Here is a 16,457-nt window from a genome sequence, read left to right on the forward strand (position 1 = left end):
CTGACATGAAAGTAATGGAGGCAGTGGATAGAATAGACAAGCAACAACAGGACTCAACAGCTAGAACCCCACTCCTGAATGCAACATTTCTCCCAAAGGCATACAATTTTCTCACCAGGAGTCTGCAGCCTAGTGACTAGCCTATAAACAAATGAACTGGACATGGACCCACCTGAAGATAACAAACAGGAAACTTGTCAAAATGTTGCGACAATACAACTCCTCAACTCAGCTGATAGCCCCAGCTGACAACCCAAGAAGATTTCATCAATTTAATTTTCTTGTTAATAATAAAACACATTCTTGAGTACCTGCCAATGTACATGCCTCTTTAGTAAAGGACATTTCCTGACTGCAGCTGTATCTGATCCTTTTATTTTCTTTGCATCTCTGATACCCCAATGATACACCATATGATGTTATTTAGTTACACTTCCAGTTCCAGTAACCTATTTACCTTTCTAAGTGCCCTGCAGTTTATGGTCAGTATAAGGAATGTAGCAGTATCAGTCAAGTTTCCCTGGGTCTAGATATTTTGCTTTAACCAATCTTTATGTAGCAAGGTGTGGGTGTGTAAGTAGCTTGGCATCCTTTTTGTTGCGGATACACTGCATTAGTTCCCACAGTCCACTTCTTCCAACATGTTTTATCAGAGGCCAAGTTACACACATCATGTGAACTTACATGTAGCAACAAAGCTTCCAGCAACCCTAATCATGGTACATGAGTTTGCCAAGCCTGAAAACGTGTTTGTGAGACACATGTCTAGTGCTAAAATTGGAAAGAGTGGAGCTCACAGCAGTTTTAACCATCTACAATAGCTTCTATACTTCAATTAAAATAATTTTATAATTGACGTTTTTGGATGTAAATCATAGTTCTTTTCTGGACAACACGTGTTCTTGCTGTGTTGCCTGTTTTGTTACCATGGCTACATGCCACTAACTCCCTCTCCCTCCGCCTCTGCAATCTGTCGATCATTAAATTATTTTAATTGAAGTATAAAATCTGAGGGTGGATATCCACATACTCACTTTGCACGAATATGCCAGGAAAGCAGAATCATATTATGGTTAGTCTGTTTCAGTCAATTTTCTACTGAAGAAAGTAAAGTGGTCTGTATGGGAGATTGCAGATGTATACTCTCCATTCTGTCTTCTGTGCAATTTGGAAATTTGCCCTTCTGTATTTGTTCACAAACTGAACTCTGGATTGCTCTCACTTATGGTGTGCAGGGTTAAGCTGCACAGATGGAACGTGGGATTGGTGGAACACACTTTGTCTCACTCACATGCTGGGACCTGCCTGGCATAATATGCCCTACCAATGGTCATGTTATGGCCATTGTATCTCTCAGTTTCATGTAAGCAGCAAAACAATCAATCCAAAATGTAAATACCCCAATAAGGTGGCATCCCCAGGAGATCTAATTAATATGAAATGCCTTACCAATAATTTAATTACATGGATACCCCAAGTCTGTGATGTCCATCAAACACTCAGTTTGTCTTGTGTACAGGTGAGGGAGCACATTTCAACATTGGAAACTTTGGTCAACATGTACACAATCAAGTTCAACAAAAGGACATAAGATGACCATAGGCCTCTCTCTATCATTATCTATGAAATGATTGCCTTCAATGAATATTGTTCCATATTTTGAAGAAATAAAGATAAGTTATTTTTTCAATATTACATTTTTGTCCTTTAACATTGACTGAAATAAATCAGATCCATCCACCCCCTTAAAAGATTAAAAAGGTAAATATATTATAAACTACTTTAAATATCTTTTCTAAAAGAAGTAATAGTACTCTAAGCTAAATGGGTGCACACAGGACAGATTTCAACAAATTCTTGAGAGTAGATGTCAATACTGTTGAAATGTGCTATTACATGGCAGGTAATTGCAAAGTAAGTTTTTTTTCTTCCTTTTAGACTTTGGTATCATGGTTTGAACTTGCAAAAAGAAGCTCACTAAATCAGAAGGCAGAAGAGCCATGAAAGCAGTAAGAGATGTTGTCTCTCTTAGAACTGCTGCATATCAATGTGGGATGTATTATTCTACTTTTCTTGACAAATTAGGAAACAGTAGAGCAGTTGACATTAAGCAAAGTTACAATAATCAGATACCAACAGCATTAAATTGATATTTTGTTGTCATACAAGTCACCAATTTTTCACTGCAAATGAAGAATATGAGCTTTATGATTAAAAATATGAACAATGGAAAACAAGACAGCTTGAATGTAGCAATGCACTGAAGCACACAACATAGCTGGGATGTGCCTAGCTAAAACTGCAGGAATTGTCTGGATCAAGGGTTTTATGAATCAGTATCAACAGTTCCTCTCATGAAAACCTGAAAGCACTTTTCACAGAATTATTTGGCTATTATGAATAACCTAACTGTTCAGATGTTTACACAAGAGACTAAATAAACAGGGTGTGTCAGCACAGCAATCACAAACTTTCAGGATAGATAGAGTATACCAAATTAATGAAAACTCTCATAGCAATGCATGGTTGGAAATGCTTTCCTGGCATGGTACTGGCAGCATTAGACACAAGAAAGTAGGGACACGAACTGGGTGAGACAACATGTTTATTATCCTTAGCTGGATTTCTGAGTGATGGGGGCCCCTCACATTAAAGCCTTGATGTATCGTCAACACAAGATCTGCCGGTGTGGTCCAGTGCATTGGCCAGAAAGATTGCCAGACCTCACTTGCCTTGACTGTATCCTCTGGGGATATGTATGATTAAAAGTACTGCAAAACCTGCACCCATTATGGCAGCTGCTGAGGCATACCAGGACATGCACTATATTTTCCTGAATATCAGATCTTACATACGCCGGAGATGCAGGGCCTGCATCACACCTTCTATGATGACTACTGTTTCTGTTTTTGTTCTTATTTCCTGGTTTCTGTAACAATGAGCATAATAACCATGTCTTCTCATCCTGTTCGTGTCCTTCCTTTCTTGAAGCTTTGTGTCATCACTACTGTGCCAGGGAAGTGTTTCCTACCTTGCATGGCTATTTCATTTTCCATCATTGTAGGTGTACTCTCTCTAACCTGAAAGTTTGTAACCACGGTGATGGTACACTCTGTAGAACCTGAATGTTTTGATTGGTACTTTGCATGGTGAAGTGAATAAAACAGCTGGACAGGAGCATAGTGCAACCATGGAAAACAAAGTTTTTATGAACTATAATCTTAGGCCTACAACAGAAAAGGCAAAGAACTCTAAAGCAAGAATCAGTGAAGGCCATTTTGCGAGGTCTTGCCATCTTCCCCAAACTGGATAAGAAAAAGAGGGGAGTTGAACTGGAAATCTTTGTGAGATTAGACTTTAGTGAAAGGTGGATTTAAATAAAATTTTAGAAAATAGACAAAGAATTATATGCAAGGCTGCAAGAATGAATCTTCTAATAGTGAAGCTTTTTTTACAAGGTAGGTCTGACATTAAAGACCTAGGTCATCAGAGCCTGGAAAAAATATGAACTTGTAAATGATGATTTTAGGAATACAAATAAATTACTTGGTACCAGCAGAGTTTGCACAGTAACAAAGTCTTAAATGTAGGGCATTATGAGAGTAATAATACAAAAATTATGAAATTACATTCATACGAAGCAAATAAAACTGATGGAAATGTTTGTTCCCTGAAAAGGGTGATATAACTTCTCAATTGGCTGATGTGATATTAGGATGAGGCATAGCTTCTCTAGCGGTATCCTCAATGGCTTTTTCTGTAAACTTGGTTTTAATTAAGGAGACTGTAATGTAAAATTAAAGCCGGAAAATCAAATATGAGGGTACCAAGATAGTTTTTTAAGAGAACAGATCATAACTGCCCACACTATTTCTCTTTCATTACTTGCATTTGTACCTATACATATATTATAGCCCTATTACATAATTAAAGTACATGTCTATTTTAAAAATAAAAAGAAGAGCTGTTAGGTGTTACCCAGGTTGTCACCCTTCATCCTAATTGTACACTGTGATCTATGCTATAGTTCAGGATGTCACCACATCTAAGATTTCTTGCCAATTCACAACCAAACTGTCACATTACAACCTAACCTAGACATTGCACTGTGCTACGGATATAGTGTGTCACAGCAATCTACATTAGAAAAGCTATTCAAGTTGCAGACAGGCACAATTAAAACACACTCACACAAAGCTTTCAGCCACAGCATTTGCTAGTAACACACACATATGTGTGTGTGTGTGTGTGTGTGTGTGTGTGGGCGCACGTGCGTGCGTGTGTGTAGCTGAAAACTTTTTTGTGAGAGACTTTTAATTGTGCCTGTCCGCAACTTGACAAGTCTTCTTCATGGGAAATAGCAATCTGTCTTTCCTACATTGCTGACATTTCTACTTGGAGTTTCCATTGTTTGATTACAGAAACTATTGTCAGTATTCTGTTCTCTTTCTGTTGCACATGTAAGAAGCCACAGGCCACAACATGACAATTTTATTGGATGTCGCCAACATCTGGTATTGGTTTGTTTAGCTGACCCAGTAATGCTCTATCTAGGTCTGGAAAGTTGTCTACCTGGCTGGCTCTGTGCTATATTTTATGTTATGGTAACTAATATTTTAAACATATTCTTGAAAAGTTAAAATAAAGGCAGAGCATATTTCTCTGGTTCTTCTGCAGTCAGATGGAAAAAAATACAAAATTCAGGTTTGGAATGTGAAAAAACCATAAGGCACCAATGGGATTGTTTACTACAAATATGTGTTCACAATATATAAAAACTATATACACTCTTCCATAATACACGTGCTGGCCAAAAGGAAATGTACATGATATTTATGGATTAACAGGAGGGCGAGAAGTGGTGTGGTTGGTACTAAGGGTATCTCCAATGGGGTGGACGGAACAAGCAGACAACACCAAAGCACTATTTTATGTGTAAATAATTACATACCTATGTATACTTTAATTTCTAATATTATGGTATTGTTTACACACAAACACAAATGAAGGAGAGAATTACTTACTGCATGCACTCCTGTGCTTTTCCCTTGCTCTGATATTCTTGGATAGTCTGAATAAGGTGGCAGTTTTCATCCAACATCTGTAACAGTATAGACGATCTTCGAATCTGCAATCTTCAACTTTATTTGTCAGAAGTAAATCTAACATTTTGTTGTAAGCGATTGTAAACTTGGTGCGTTTACTGTACTTCACCTTCTGTATCTGCATGGGATTCGGCGGTGGCCTACCGCGCTGTACGAAGGCGACAGACATGGTTTTCTTCACAACAAAACTATTCAACGAAAGTTTAAAATTTCTCTCTGTACAATTACTTCCCACGAATCGTCACAAACGCACAAAGCCGTAAACACTGAGTGAAAACGAAATGGCTGGTGTCAACCCAACAAATACTGTGTCTGCAACTCTCTAAATTCTATCGGATTCACCAAAAATGATACAAAAAATTATAGCGATGTAATCATCCTTTCCATCAAAGGAATGTGTAGGGCGCTTGCTTTTGTCACACACTGACCATCAACTGAGCGCCTCTGTAACGTAAATATTGTTTTATTTCGTTGGCAATATCAAATAAGATCTTTAATACTTCCCGTCATTCCTTTCAAAATATTCCCTACCAACGCCAGGAATTCGTTCTGATCACGTGACATACTTCAGCTGTGAGCAAATGGCGTCGTCTTGGGTGAAGTACGCTTTAACGGGTTGCGAAAAAGATGAATGAAATCCCTGTTTTTGACGTTAAACCGTGGTTTGTATCACCGAAAAGTTGTAAATAGGTACGGGGAAGACGTACCAGTATTAAGTTTTGCGGTGTACGCAGTTTTCATCGCTTGTTTTGCATTTATATTTACGTGTCAAAAGTTTGTAAACAAAGTGGTCACGTAGTTTGACAATAGTGATGCGCGTTATCGACTAGAACTTTCGCCTTTAATGCTCTCCTGTACTGGAAGTGAGTGATTTTGAATTCAGTTTTCATTACTATTAACTAAAGCATCAGTAATTTTATAAATATTGTTAAATTATTGCTTTCTTGTGCTGCCGGACACACAACTTGGAATCGTCAGTTTCGCCTTTTTTGGCCAAGCATGGAAAATCTTTCAGTTATTACGGTGTAAATAAAGAAAAGTGTGTGTCTGAAACTTGTTGCAGTTATTATCTGTATGTTTTTAGCTTAATATTAGTGAACTGAGTTACTGTTCCCAACGCGATGAATGATATCGGCGGCAAGCAAGAAATACCCAGTACATCAACATGGGAAGCAGTTGCGCAGGTACAACCGCTTTCACATCCACATCATCCAGAAAATTTATCGGTTCTTGTTCCAACACCCATCAAGATTCCTCCAGGAGTGGACCTTGAAAATGCTATGCCTCATACCGCACCATTGCCTCAAATTCCCCAGACCCCTCAGGTAATAAAATTATCATTATCATATGATCATCTTTTCGTTATGCAAAACACGACTCCGTAAAGGTACTCTTCTCGTTTCTTTAATACATATTCACTTCTAAAATAGGGAATTCCTGTTGGAGGATTCATTGATGACTTACCACCAGAACTGATACATCAGGGTTGGCGGAAGTTCTGGAGTAAAAGAGAGAACAGACCATATTTCTGGAATAAATTGACAGGAGCATCACTATGGGAGATGCCTCTTCCAAAACAACAGGTTTGTGTAGTTATACAACTTGGTAATTAATTTTCCTCTGTTACTCAGAGCTATACGTTAGATGTTAAATCTGTAACCACTCATGTGGATTGCATTGCAAAGGAAACAGTATATTTTAATATCATTGTGTGCTTGTTTTTTCGCTCACCTTCGATTTCAGTTCAGTTGATGGCTTTTGTGATAGCTTTTTATGGTATAGAATACTGTCTACAGTACTGGTAGTTTATCTATACATCTGAACTTGTGTAGTCACCTCCATAGCTATTTTTGTAACAAACACCATAGACACCTATTTTTAGTATATCGACTCCATTGAATGTTGTTTTTGAATGTCTAATCAAAATTAAATTATCAGTGTAATTTTTCGTTTGCATTTTCTTCATCTACATCTATATAAATTCTGTGTAAGCCACCATACAGTGTGTGGTGGAGGGTACCCTGCACCACTACTTGTTATTTCTTTTCCTGTTCCACTCGCAAAGAAAGTGAGGGAAAAACAACTATTGATATGCCTTCATATGAGCCCTAATTTCTCAGATCTTATCTTTGTGTTCCATACGCACAATGTATGTTGGTGGCAGTAGAATTATTTGGCAGTCAGCTTAAAATGCCAGTTCCCTAAATTTTCTCAATAGAGTATCTCAAAAAGAATGTCGCCTTGCCTCCATAGATTCCCATTTGAGTTTCGAAGTATCTCTGTAACATGTATGTGTTGCTTAAATGTACCAGTAACAAATCTAGCAGCCTGCCTCTGAGTTGCTTCAATGTCTTCCTTCAGTCCAACCTGGTATGGATCCCAAACACACTCGAGCAGCGCTCAAGAATAGTTCCTACCAATGTCTTAATGCAGTCTCCTTTACTGGTGAACCACTCTTTCCTAAAATTCTCCCAATAAACCAAAGTCGACCATTCGCCTTCCCTACCACAGTTCTCACATGCTCGTTCCACTTCGTATTGCTTTGCATCGTTACTCCCAGATATTTAAATGTCTTGACTACACTAGTAATACTGTATCTGAACATTACAGGTTTGGTCTTCCTACTCATCTGCATTAACTTACATTTTTTCCATGTTTAGGGCTAGCTGCCATTCATCACACCAACTGGAAATTTTGTTTAAGTCGTCTTGTATCTTCCTGCAGCCATTCAACTTCAACGCCTTACTGTACATGACATCATCAGCCAAAAACCACAGATTGCTACCACCCTGTCTGCCAAATCATTTATGTGTATAGAGAACAGCAGCGGTCCTATCACACTTTCCTGGGGCATTACTGATGATACCCTTGTATCTGAGGAATACTCACTATCAAGGACAATGTACTGGGTTCTATTATTTAAGAAGTCTTCAAGCCACTCACATCTCTGTGAACTTATTCCATATGCACGTACCTTTGTTAATAGCCTGCAATGGGGCACAATGTCAAATGCTTTCCAGAAATCTAGAAATAGGGAATCTGCCTGTTGCCCTCCATCCGTTGTTCCCAGTATATCATGTGAAAAAAGGACAAGCTGTGTTTCACATGAGCAATGCTTTCTAAAATCATGCCGATTTGTGGACATAAACTTCTCAATCTCAAGGAAGTTTATTATATTCGAACGGAGAATATGTTCAAGGATTCTACAGCAAACAGAAGTTAGGGATATTGGTCTGCAACATGGCGGGTCCATTCTTTTACACTTCTTATATTGTGGAATCACCTGTGCTTTTTTCCAGTTGCTTGTGACTTGATGCTGGGTGAGAGATTTATGATAAATGAAAGCTAGTGCCATAGAGTTCTCTTTGCAAAATTGAACTGGGATTCCATCCGGACCTGGTGATCTATTTGCTTTCAGATCTTTCAGTTGTTTCTCTACACCAGGTACACTTATTACTTCATTGAAGTATGTGTTTTGTCTTGAAGCCACTTCCTCAGAAAATCAGAATTTGCAAGAAACCTCAGTGCAGATTTAATTGCATTCGTAATAGGTCCTAGTAGTGATTGCTAATGCAAATAGATTTTTTTATTGGGTTGTGTGTAGTGCTTATGTGAATAAGGTTTTTTAAAATTGTATTGTACCTTTCGTCTTTTGGTCAAAGAGTATTCATTTGTTTGGGTCAGTGGATAGCTTGTGAAAGTAAATTGCCCACACAGCACATGCTCCATTGCCTCTAAATTGTTTGTATATTTCCTTCTAGCTCTCCCATAATATAACTGAAGATAATTAATTTCTTTAAGAGCCAGCCTGCCTTTTCCTCCTCGTTTTCCATCATCAAATGCTTCCCATCTCTTCTTGTCTAGCTTGTAACAAAGTTCAACACAGAGTCTCTTTTGAATGTGGCTACCACATTCCAGCTTTTCTATTGGAATGTTGTACTGTTTATTATCTGTTACAGCTTTGAGATAAGAAGACTCTCCACACCATTTCCCGAATGTATGAAAAGTTGGAAGTGGCTGCAAGTGTAGAGCTTAACATTTCAAAAGCATTCCTGATACTAATATCAAGATCAAATTTATACAAAGCATACATTAAAATTTGTAGATTAAGAAAATAACAGTTTTGAAAGAATCGATTTTTTGGACCCAAATCTATCACATACTCCCTCAAATGAAATATAATAAACAAAACGTATCACCAACATTTGCTACTGATAAATACAAATGAAAACACCCTAGGTACCATCTGTGTAACATATACCATCTCACTTTAAATAATATCTATGGTACACCTTGTACATTACATTTTTATTCACTTTTTCGGATAGATCTCATGGACATTCAGTTTAATTCAGTAACAACATAACTTTGGAATGTTCCACTCATTTGTATTTATTTGTGATGTAAATATTGACATTATTTTATCAATTTCAAAATTGTGTAATTGCATCTTCAGATGTCTGTGTGGCTCTCAGAATGAATCGGCCAAAAACTACGCTGAGCATTTGAAGTAGTGAACACAACTTTTGAAGCAGATGATTGTAGTCTGCACTAACAACAGTTATATTTCCATTGAGACACATTTATCTGTCAAACGGAAATGTTACAAAAAGCATTAGTGTAATGACCCCTCTCTAAATGGTGTTGAGTGCAACAGTTGCACATAGGTCAATCCAAGAATGGTATAGAGAGGTTCATGAACATGTGAGATTGGAATTACATAACTCCTAAGTGAATAACTACCATAGCAGTCTACTGTAGCAGTCTGTCTTACATTGTTGATATTCCTACATGGAGTTTCCATTGTTTGATTATCTACATGCCTGTCAGGCCTGATGGTCTAGCAGTAAAGCATTTGCCTGGAAACTGAGAGGTTGCAGGATCGAATCTCAATCAGACTATGGATTCTTCAGTCTTTGTTTTAACTTGGCGTTCTCTTCTCTATGATGTGAGGAGTCGCCATAAACAACACATGGTTCCAATTCCACATTAAACTGTAGGTCCACTTTACCCATTTGGATAACAGGAAGGATACGCGAGTTGCCGAAGTGGTGTCCAAGAAAAAGGCTTGCACCAAGCCATTGAGCCACACGAAATTATCATCATTATCATCCACATAGGTACATAAATAAATTTGTACAGAACCCTCTCTCTCAATAAGCCCATAAACTTTTTTGATGAGTTGTTTGTGTCTTTATTAGCTTGCACATTTCTTCAGTTAAGACAGTTATGCTGATGTTCAGATCAATGTGACATGTGCTGGTTTCAAGTTGCACTTTAGAGCATTTTAGAGTATTCTGGAACACTTGTAGACATTCATTAACATTTGTGAAACTTTTTGAAAGCTGGAGGACATTACAGAATAGTCTCGAATTTCTTCCCTTGAAAAATTCATTGATGCTGTGGAGACGTGAGTGTTTGAAGTGGTCACATATTATGCATTTGTATGTGTCTGAGGGAGGGGGGCAACATTTTTTCAATATCTCTCTCTCCCTACTACTCAGTGCCTTCTCTATGTGGTGAGTAACAACAGCATTTCCATTTCATATTGTTGTTATTCCATCCCAGATTTTCTGTTACAAAAAAATCCAGCACTAAATAACAATATGGCATAGATATATTGCTACTCATCACATAGAGGAGGCATTGAGCAGCAGACAGGCACATTGAAAGAACACTGTTGCATATAATGAGCTAGACAAAGTACTACTTCTGATTTAGTAAAACAAAGCAACTGTCTCTCTGGATAGTAAGGCTTGACTGCAAAACTAAGTAGTTGTCACTTGTCATCAGTAATAAAATCTGTTAACAACTATGTTCCTAAATCCTGTAATCAAGAAGAAAATGTCTTGGCTGTAAGACCATTTTTAGTGAATGAATATTTTCACATGGTGAATTTTGATTCAAAATACAATTTCTTGGATTTCATAAGACACTCCACTAAAAACAGATTTTATTAAAACATAACTGACATTATGGTATCAAAAGCTTGGTGGTTGGTATCCATTATTATCAGAGAATCTTAAGGCTAGAAATTCCATTTGCTACAACTTACAGGTATTTTTGACTGTGGTAACAATAAAAACAACAGAGAGGAATGGAAGGAACTTCGTGGCCTATGATGCTTGTTGGTAGTGCTAGACGAAATATAAAACAGATTTTTAGAAATAGGCAATATCAGTCATCTCACTGACTCGCTATTTTACTAATTATATGTTATTAAGCTTTCATCATTTTAAACTGTTTAGCTAGATGTAGGACATTGTTGGCGTATTGGCTGAGATATGAAGTCTCAGGTACGTTGTGACCCATGTCCCAGAATTATTTATGGGAAATATTGGTGCAGTCTTGAAAGAAGACCTTATCCAAAATCCTCACCCCTCCATTCCGAGATTGCACTTCCTCTGTAAGAAGTGTGGCATTTACAACATGTAAATCTAATACTCCTTCTCTTTCACTCTGTTTTAGATGTGTACATGATAAGTGCCCTCTGTGTGCTAAAATTTAGTAGTTGCTTATATTCTGATCTAAACTATACTGAACTGTGTGGTCACTGGACTTTAATTCCACTCTGGCCTTCCAGATTTAGTTATTAAAACATACTGCCTAGGTCTCCAAATAAATTAATTACTGTCCGTCACATGTTTCAACTCTTGCTAGAGCTCTGTATGTTTGAGTTCAAAGGCTTCCATCAGAGCAATAATAATTATTTTGTAATCAAGACAAGAAGTATTTTAACACATACTGCCTGTCAAAAAGTGAAGCATCCAACAGACATGATCAGATGTCAGTGTAACATCTTGCACCCTCAGACTTTTGGCAGGTAGATGATTAGAGAATTTTTGCACCTAGAGTGACAGGTGGAATGGCCACCAGAGTGCACTAGTGTTGTTTTTTGATTAATGTTTGTGCCAGGACTTGTAGAGGGTATAAATGAGACATGAACAACATCAGGTGCTGAGTGAGTGATCACTTTGAAAGATACAGAGATGCTGCATACTTGTGTGAGACAGTGTTATCAGTACCTTACAGAGATTGAAAGAGGCCTTATTGTGGGTGTCAATTTGTCCAGCTGGTTGAATCTGGAAATATCCAGATTTGTGGGGCATTTGGATGTGACTGGCCTGAAATGGAATGCACGACACCTGGAATATTCATAATCAAAGTTCCGTTCGACCATATCTGACCACCAGACTGTAGGATCGTCACATAGTACAACACAAGCAGCTGCATTTGAAGTGGTGCTATGGCCAGGAAGCCTGAGCTGCTGAGGAAAATTATCACATTGTCTTCAACAATGAATCGCATTTCTTCACTATCCTAAATGAGCACTGTCAGCAGTGACCTGGGAAAGGTCTAATTATTCAGTTCTGGAGAGGCACAGTGTTTTTATTCACATCATGTCGTGGAAGCCCATCGAGTATGACTTCATGTCACAGATGGTAGTTACTGGAGGAAATTTTGATGGCACACTTGTATGTCGTGGACATCCTGTATCCTCCTGTGTTACCTCTCATGTGACAGTATTATGGTGCTAGTTTTCAACAAGACAATGCTTGTTGACATAAGGCACACAGCCAGCTTGCCTCACGTGAGTGTACAATGGTATTATGACTCTTTATCCAATTGAATTAGTGCATGCATACTGACCAGAGGGGTTGCATTTCTTTTTGTCAGGCGTATACATAATGATCACCTTGACAAACATATGGCTTCTGTAGAGAGGCAGAAGCCTTTGCAGTAGTTGCAAGGGTACTTGATGAAAACTAGGGAAAACTGCAACCTTTACTTATCTCAAAGACATGCAGCTCTATGGTATGGTTCTATGATGATGGCATCCTCTTGAGCAAAATACTCCAGAGGCAAAGTAGTCTGGGTGGGGCTACTCCGGAGGCTCTCTTCACCAAGAAAAACAAAACTGGTATTCCATGGGTCATAGCAAGGAGTGTTAGATTCCTTAATCAGGTAGGTAGTTCAGAGAATTTAAAGAGGGAAACAGGTAGTTTGAATTAGATGTAGTGGGGCTTAGCGAAATGTGATGGGAAGAAGAACAGATCTTCTCATCAGGTGAGAATAGCATTCTAAATACTAAATCAAATCTAATAGTGAATCAGAAAATAGTAGTGTGGTTAAGCTACTATGAACAGTGTAGTGAACATATTATTGTAGCCAAGATATACATGCATGCATACATACATAGATCATACTACAAGTGTTTATGCCAACTGACTCCAAGGATGAAGAAATTTAAAAACAATATGACTTGATTAAAGCAGAAATTGAAAGAATGTATGACATGGTTAAAGAAATTATTCAACTTGTGTTAAGAGAGACAGAATTGTAATTGTGATGAGGGACAGAAATTTGATGGTAGGAAAAAAAGGAAAGGAAAAATGGACTAATGGAAAATAATGAAAGAGGAAGCTGACGTGTAGAATTTTGCACAGATCATAATTTGATCATACTAACACTTGGTTTAAGAATTATACAAAAAGGCTGTACATACAGAAAAGACTTGGAGGCACTGGAAGGTTTCAGATTTGTTGTGTAATGGTAAAGCACAGTTTGTGGAACCAGATTTTAAACTGTTATACATATCCACAGGCTGATGACTCTGTTCCAATTTAGATTATTAACTGTAGATTAAAATTGAAGAAACTGCAAAAGGGTACAAAATTAAACAGGTGCGGCCTTGATAAGTTGAAAGAACTAAGTTGTTGAGAGCTTCAAAGGGAGCAATAGGCAATTGTTGAGTGATGTAGGGGAAAGGAATATGGAAGAAGATGAGCATGTAGCTCTGAGAAGTGAAGTAGTGAAGACAGTAGAGGACCACATAGGTGAATATAAAAGCCCCTGGATGAATCTTCGCTATCACAGGAGATATTGAACTTCATTTATGAAAGGAGAAAGTATAAAAATGCAGCAAATGAAGCAGGTGAAAGGAAATACAGACATTTAAAAGATAAGATTGGCAGAAAGTAAAAATGGATAAAGGACTGTTGAGCTTAGAAGCATCAGTGACTGTTGGAAACGTAGTTGCCATCTGTTGGAGAAATAGAAACCTTTTGAGAAGGGAGAATCAGTTGCATTAGTATCAAGAACTCATGTGGCAAGCCAGTACCAAGTATAGAAGGCAAAACTGAAAGGTGGTAAGGATATGTAGAAGGGCTATACAAGAGAGTGAACTTCAAGACAGTACAGCAAGGGAAGAAAAAGTAAATGAGGATGAGATGAGAGATGCAAAAAAATTGCCCAAGTGCTGAAAGATCTAAGTCAAAACAAAGCACCTCAACTAATTGACATTCTGTCAGAATTATTGAGATGGGAGAGCCAGCCATAACAAAACCACTGCACCTGATGTGTATGATATATGAGATAGGTGAAATACCCGCAGACTTCAAGAAGAATGTAATAATGCCAATTCCAAAGAAGAAAGGTCTTGACAGTTTTGAATACTACCAAACCATTAGTCCCTTGCAAAATGGTAAAAAAATTATTTACAGAAGAATGGCAAAAACTGGAGGAAGCCAACTTGAGGAAGATCAGTTTGGGTTTGACCCTACAACTTATTATAGAAGATAAGATGACAAAAAGTGAACCTACTGTAATAGAATTTGTAAATTTAGGGAAAGATTTTGACATTGTTGACTGGAATACATTCTTTGACATTCTGAAGATAGTAGGAATAAAATATAGGAAGCAAAAGTTTATTTACAATGTGTACAGAAACCAGACTGCTGTCATAAAAATCAGGGGCGTGAATTGGAAATGAATTGGAAGCAAAGGTTGAGAAGGAGTAGGACAGGATTGTAGTCTATCCCGAATGTTGTTCAGGCTGTACATTGAATAAGCAAGAAAGGAAACCAAGGAGAAATTTGAAAGGGAATTAAAGTTCAGTGAGAAGAAGGCAAACTCTGAAGGTGCGGAGCTGTCATTGTAATTCTGTCTGGAGCAACAAAGGACGTGGAAGAGCAGCTGAACAGAATGGATAGTGTCTTGAAAATAAGGTACAAGATGCACATCAACAGAAGTAAAACTAGGGTAAAGGAATGTAGTCAAATTAATTCAGTCAATGCTGGGGGAATTAGGTTAGGAAATGAGGCATTAAAGGTAGTAGACAAATTTTTCTGTTTGATTAGCAAAATAACTGATGATGCCAAAGCAGAGAAGATATAAAATGCAAACTGACTATAACAAGAAAAGCATTTCTCAAAAAGTAAACTTCTTCAATATCTGATATGAATTTCAGTGTCGGAGTGTAGGCTTGCAGGGAAATATAACATACAAGAAGAGAAGGGAAACTTCTGAAATGTGGTGCTACAGAAGAATAGATGTTTAGATCAAGTAACAAATGAGGGAGGACCAAACCAAATTGGGGAGAAATGAAATGTATGGCACAACATGACTAAAAGAAGAGATCATTGACAGAACTCATCCTGAGGCATTATTAAATTATCATTTGGTAATGGAGGGAAGTGTGTGTGTGTGTGTGTGGGGGGGGGGGGGGGGTTAAAAAATTTCAGATGGACACCATGGGATGACTACAGATGCAGATTCAAATGGATATAGGTTACAGTAGTTATGTAGGGATGAAGAGGTTTGCACATGATAGACTATTGTGGAGACCTGCATACCTGTCTTCAGACTGAAGACCGCAACAACAGTGGTCATGGACTCATATTAGTTTCTGTTTTTCATTAATAAAGTCCAGCTTTAGATTTTCTCATAACTCAAGAAACAAAGCGGCATTCAGTGGAATGGCAACACACGTATTCCTGAGCCAAAATGAAACCCAAACAGACAATCCACCTAAAAATTATTGGCATCTGTGTTTTGCTATATACTGTGCAACCTTGAGGAAGCTCCAGCATGCCATATGCCATACAGTATTTAATGACACAATCAGTTGGCATCTAATGTTTTGTTGCTGCATCTCGAATCAAAACCTCATTGTGCTCCTCAAACTCAAGAATAAATCAGATCCTTGGGACGGGAGCAAGTAGACCTCTAAGTGTAGATCCTGGACCTTGCACTTAGTGTACAGTCTGTTTTTCTAACTGAAGAGAGTTTTCTTTGGTCAGCTGTTGACATCAGTGAAGAAATGAAAAATCAGTTGAAGACCAGTTGTACTCATGTGCGCAAGAGGAGGTAAACAAATTAGTAAAACAATATTGAAAATGTTTAAACAGTGGAGAATAATATGTGGAGTACTAGCCAAATGAAATAAAACAAAGTTGGCAATATCTGTGTTAGTTTTTTTTTTTTTGCTGCAAAACAGACCTTACTTTTGAAAAAATCCTTGTTTTATACCATATCAGAGTGATGTGGGAAGACAGAAATTAATCTGCCACA

At 37.8% G+C, this 16,457-nt stretch overlaps 2 protein-coding genes across 4 annotated transcripts in view; one reads left to right on the forward strand and one right to left on the reverse strand.

Moving 5' to 3' along the window:
* Nucleotides 1–5,593, reverse strand: part of LOC126457078 (trithorax group protein osa-like) — a 111,907-nt gene extending 106,314 nt beyond the window's left edge. For both annotated transcript variants that reach the window (XM_050093081.1, XM_050093080.1), the window contains exons 1-2: nt 5,215–5,593; nt 5,025–5,101 (exon numbers count right to left, since the gene is read on the reverse strand). In XM_050093081.1, coding sequence (XP_049949038.1) covers nt 5,025–5,101; nt 5,215–5,274 — 137 coding nt within the window. In that variant the 5' untranslated portion in view covers nt 5,275–5,593. The remainder of the gene's footprint in view (nt 1–5,024; nt 5,102–5,214) is intronic.
* A 96-nt stretch (nt 5,594–5,689) lies between these two features.
* LOC126457079 (mRNA (2'-O-methyladenosine-N(6)-)-methyltransferase) overlaps nt 5,690–16,457 on the forward strand; it is a 154,125-nt gene continuing 143,357 nt past the window's right edge. The window contains exons 1-3 of one of the 2 annotated variants that reach the window (XM_050093083.1): nt 5,690–5,968; nt 6,190–6,430; nt 6,536–6,688. In XM_050093083.1, the coding sequence (XP_049949040.1) occupies nt 6,227–6,430; nt 6,536–6,688 (357 nt within the window). In that variant the 5' untranslated portion in view covers nt 5,690–5,968; nt 6,190–6,226. Of the gene's footprint in view, nt 6,431–6,535; nt 6,689–16,457 lie in introns of both variants that reach the window. The other variant, XM_050093082.1, reaches the window with a different exon arrangement.

The sequence above is a fragment of the Schistocerca serialis genome, chromosome 2 (assembly GCF_023864345.2).
Source record: "Schistocerca serialis cubense isolate TAMUIC-IGC-003099 chromosome 2, iqSchSeri2.2, whole genome shotgun sequence".
In the NCBI taxonomy this organism is placed as follows: Eukaryota; Metazoa; Arthropoda; class Insecta; order Orthoptera; family Acrididae; genus Schistocerca; species Schistocerca serialis.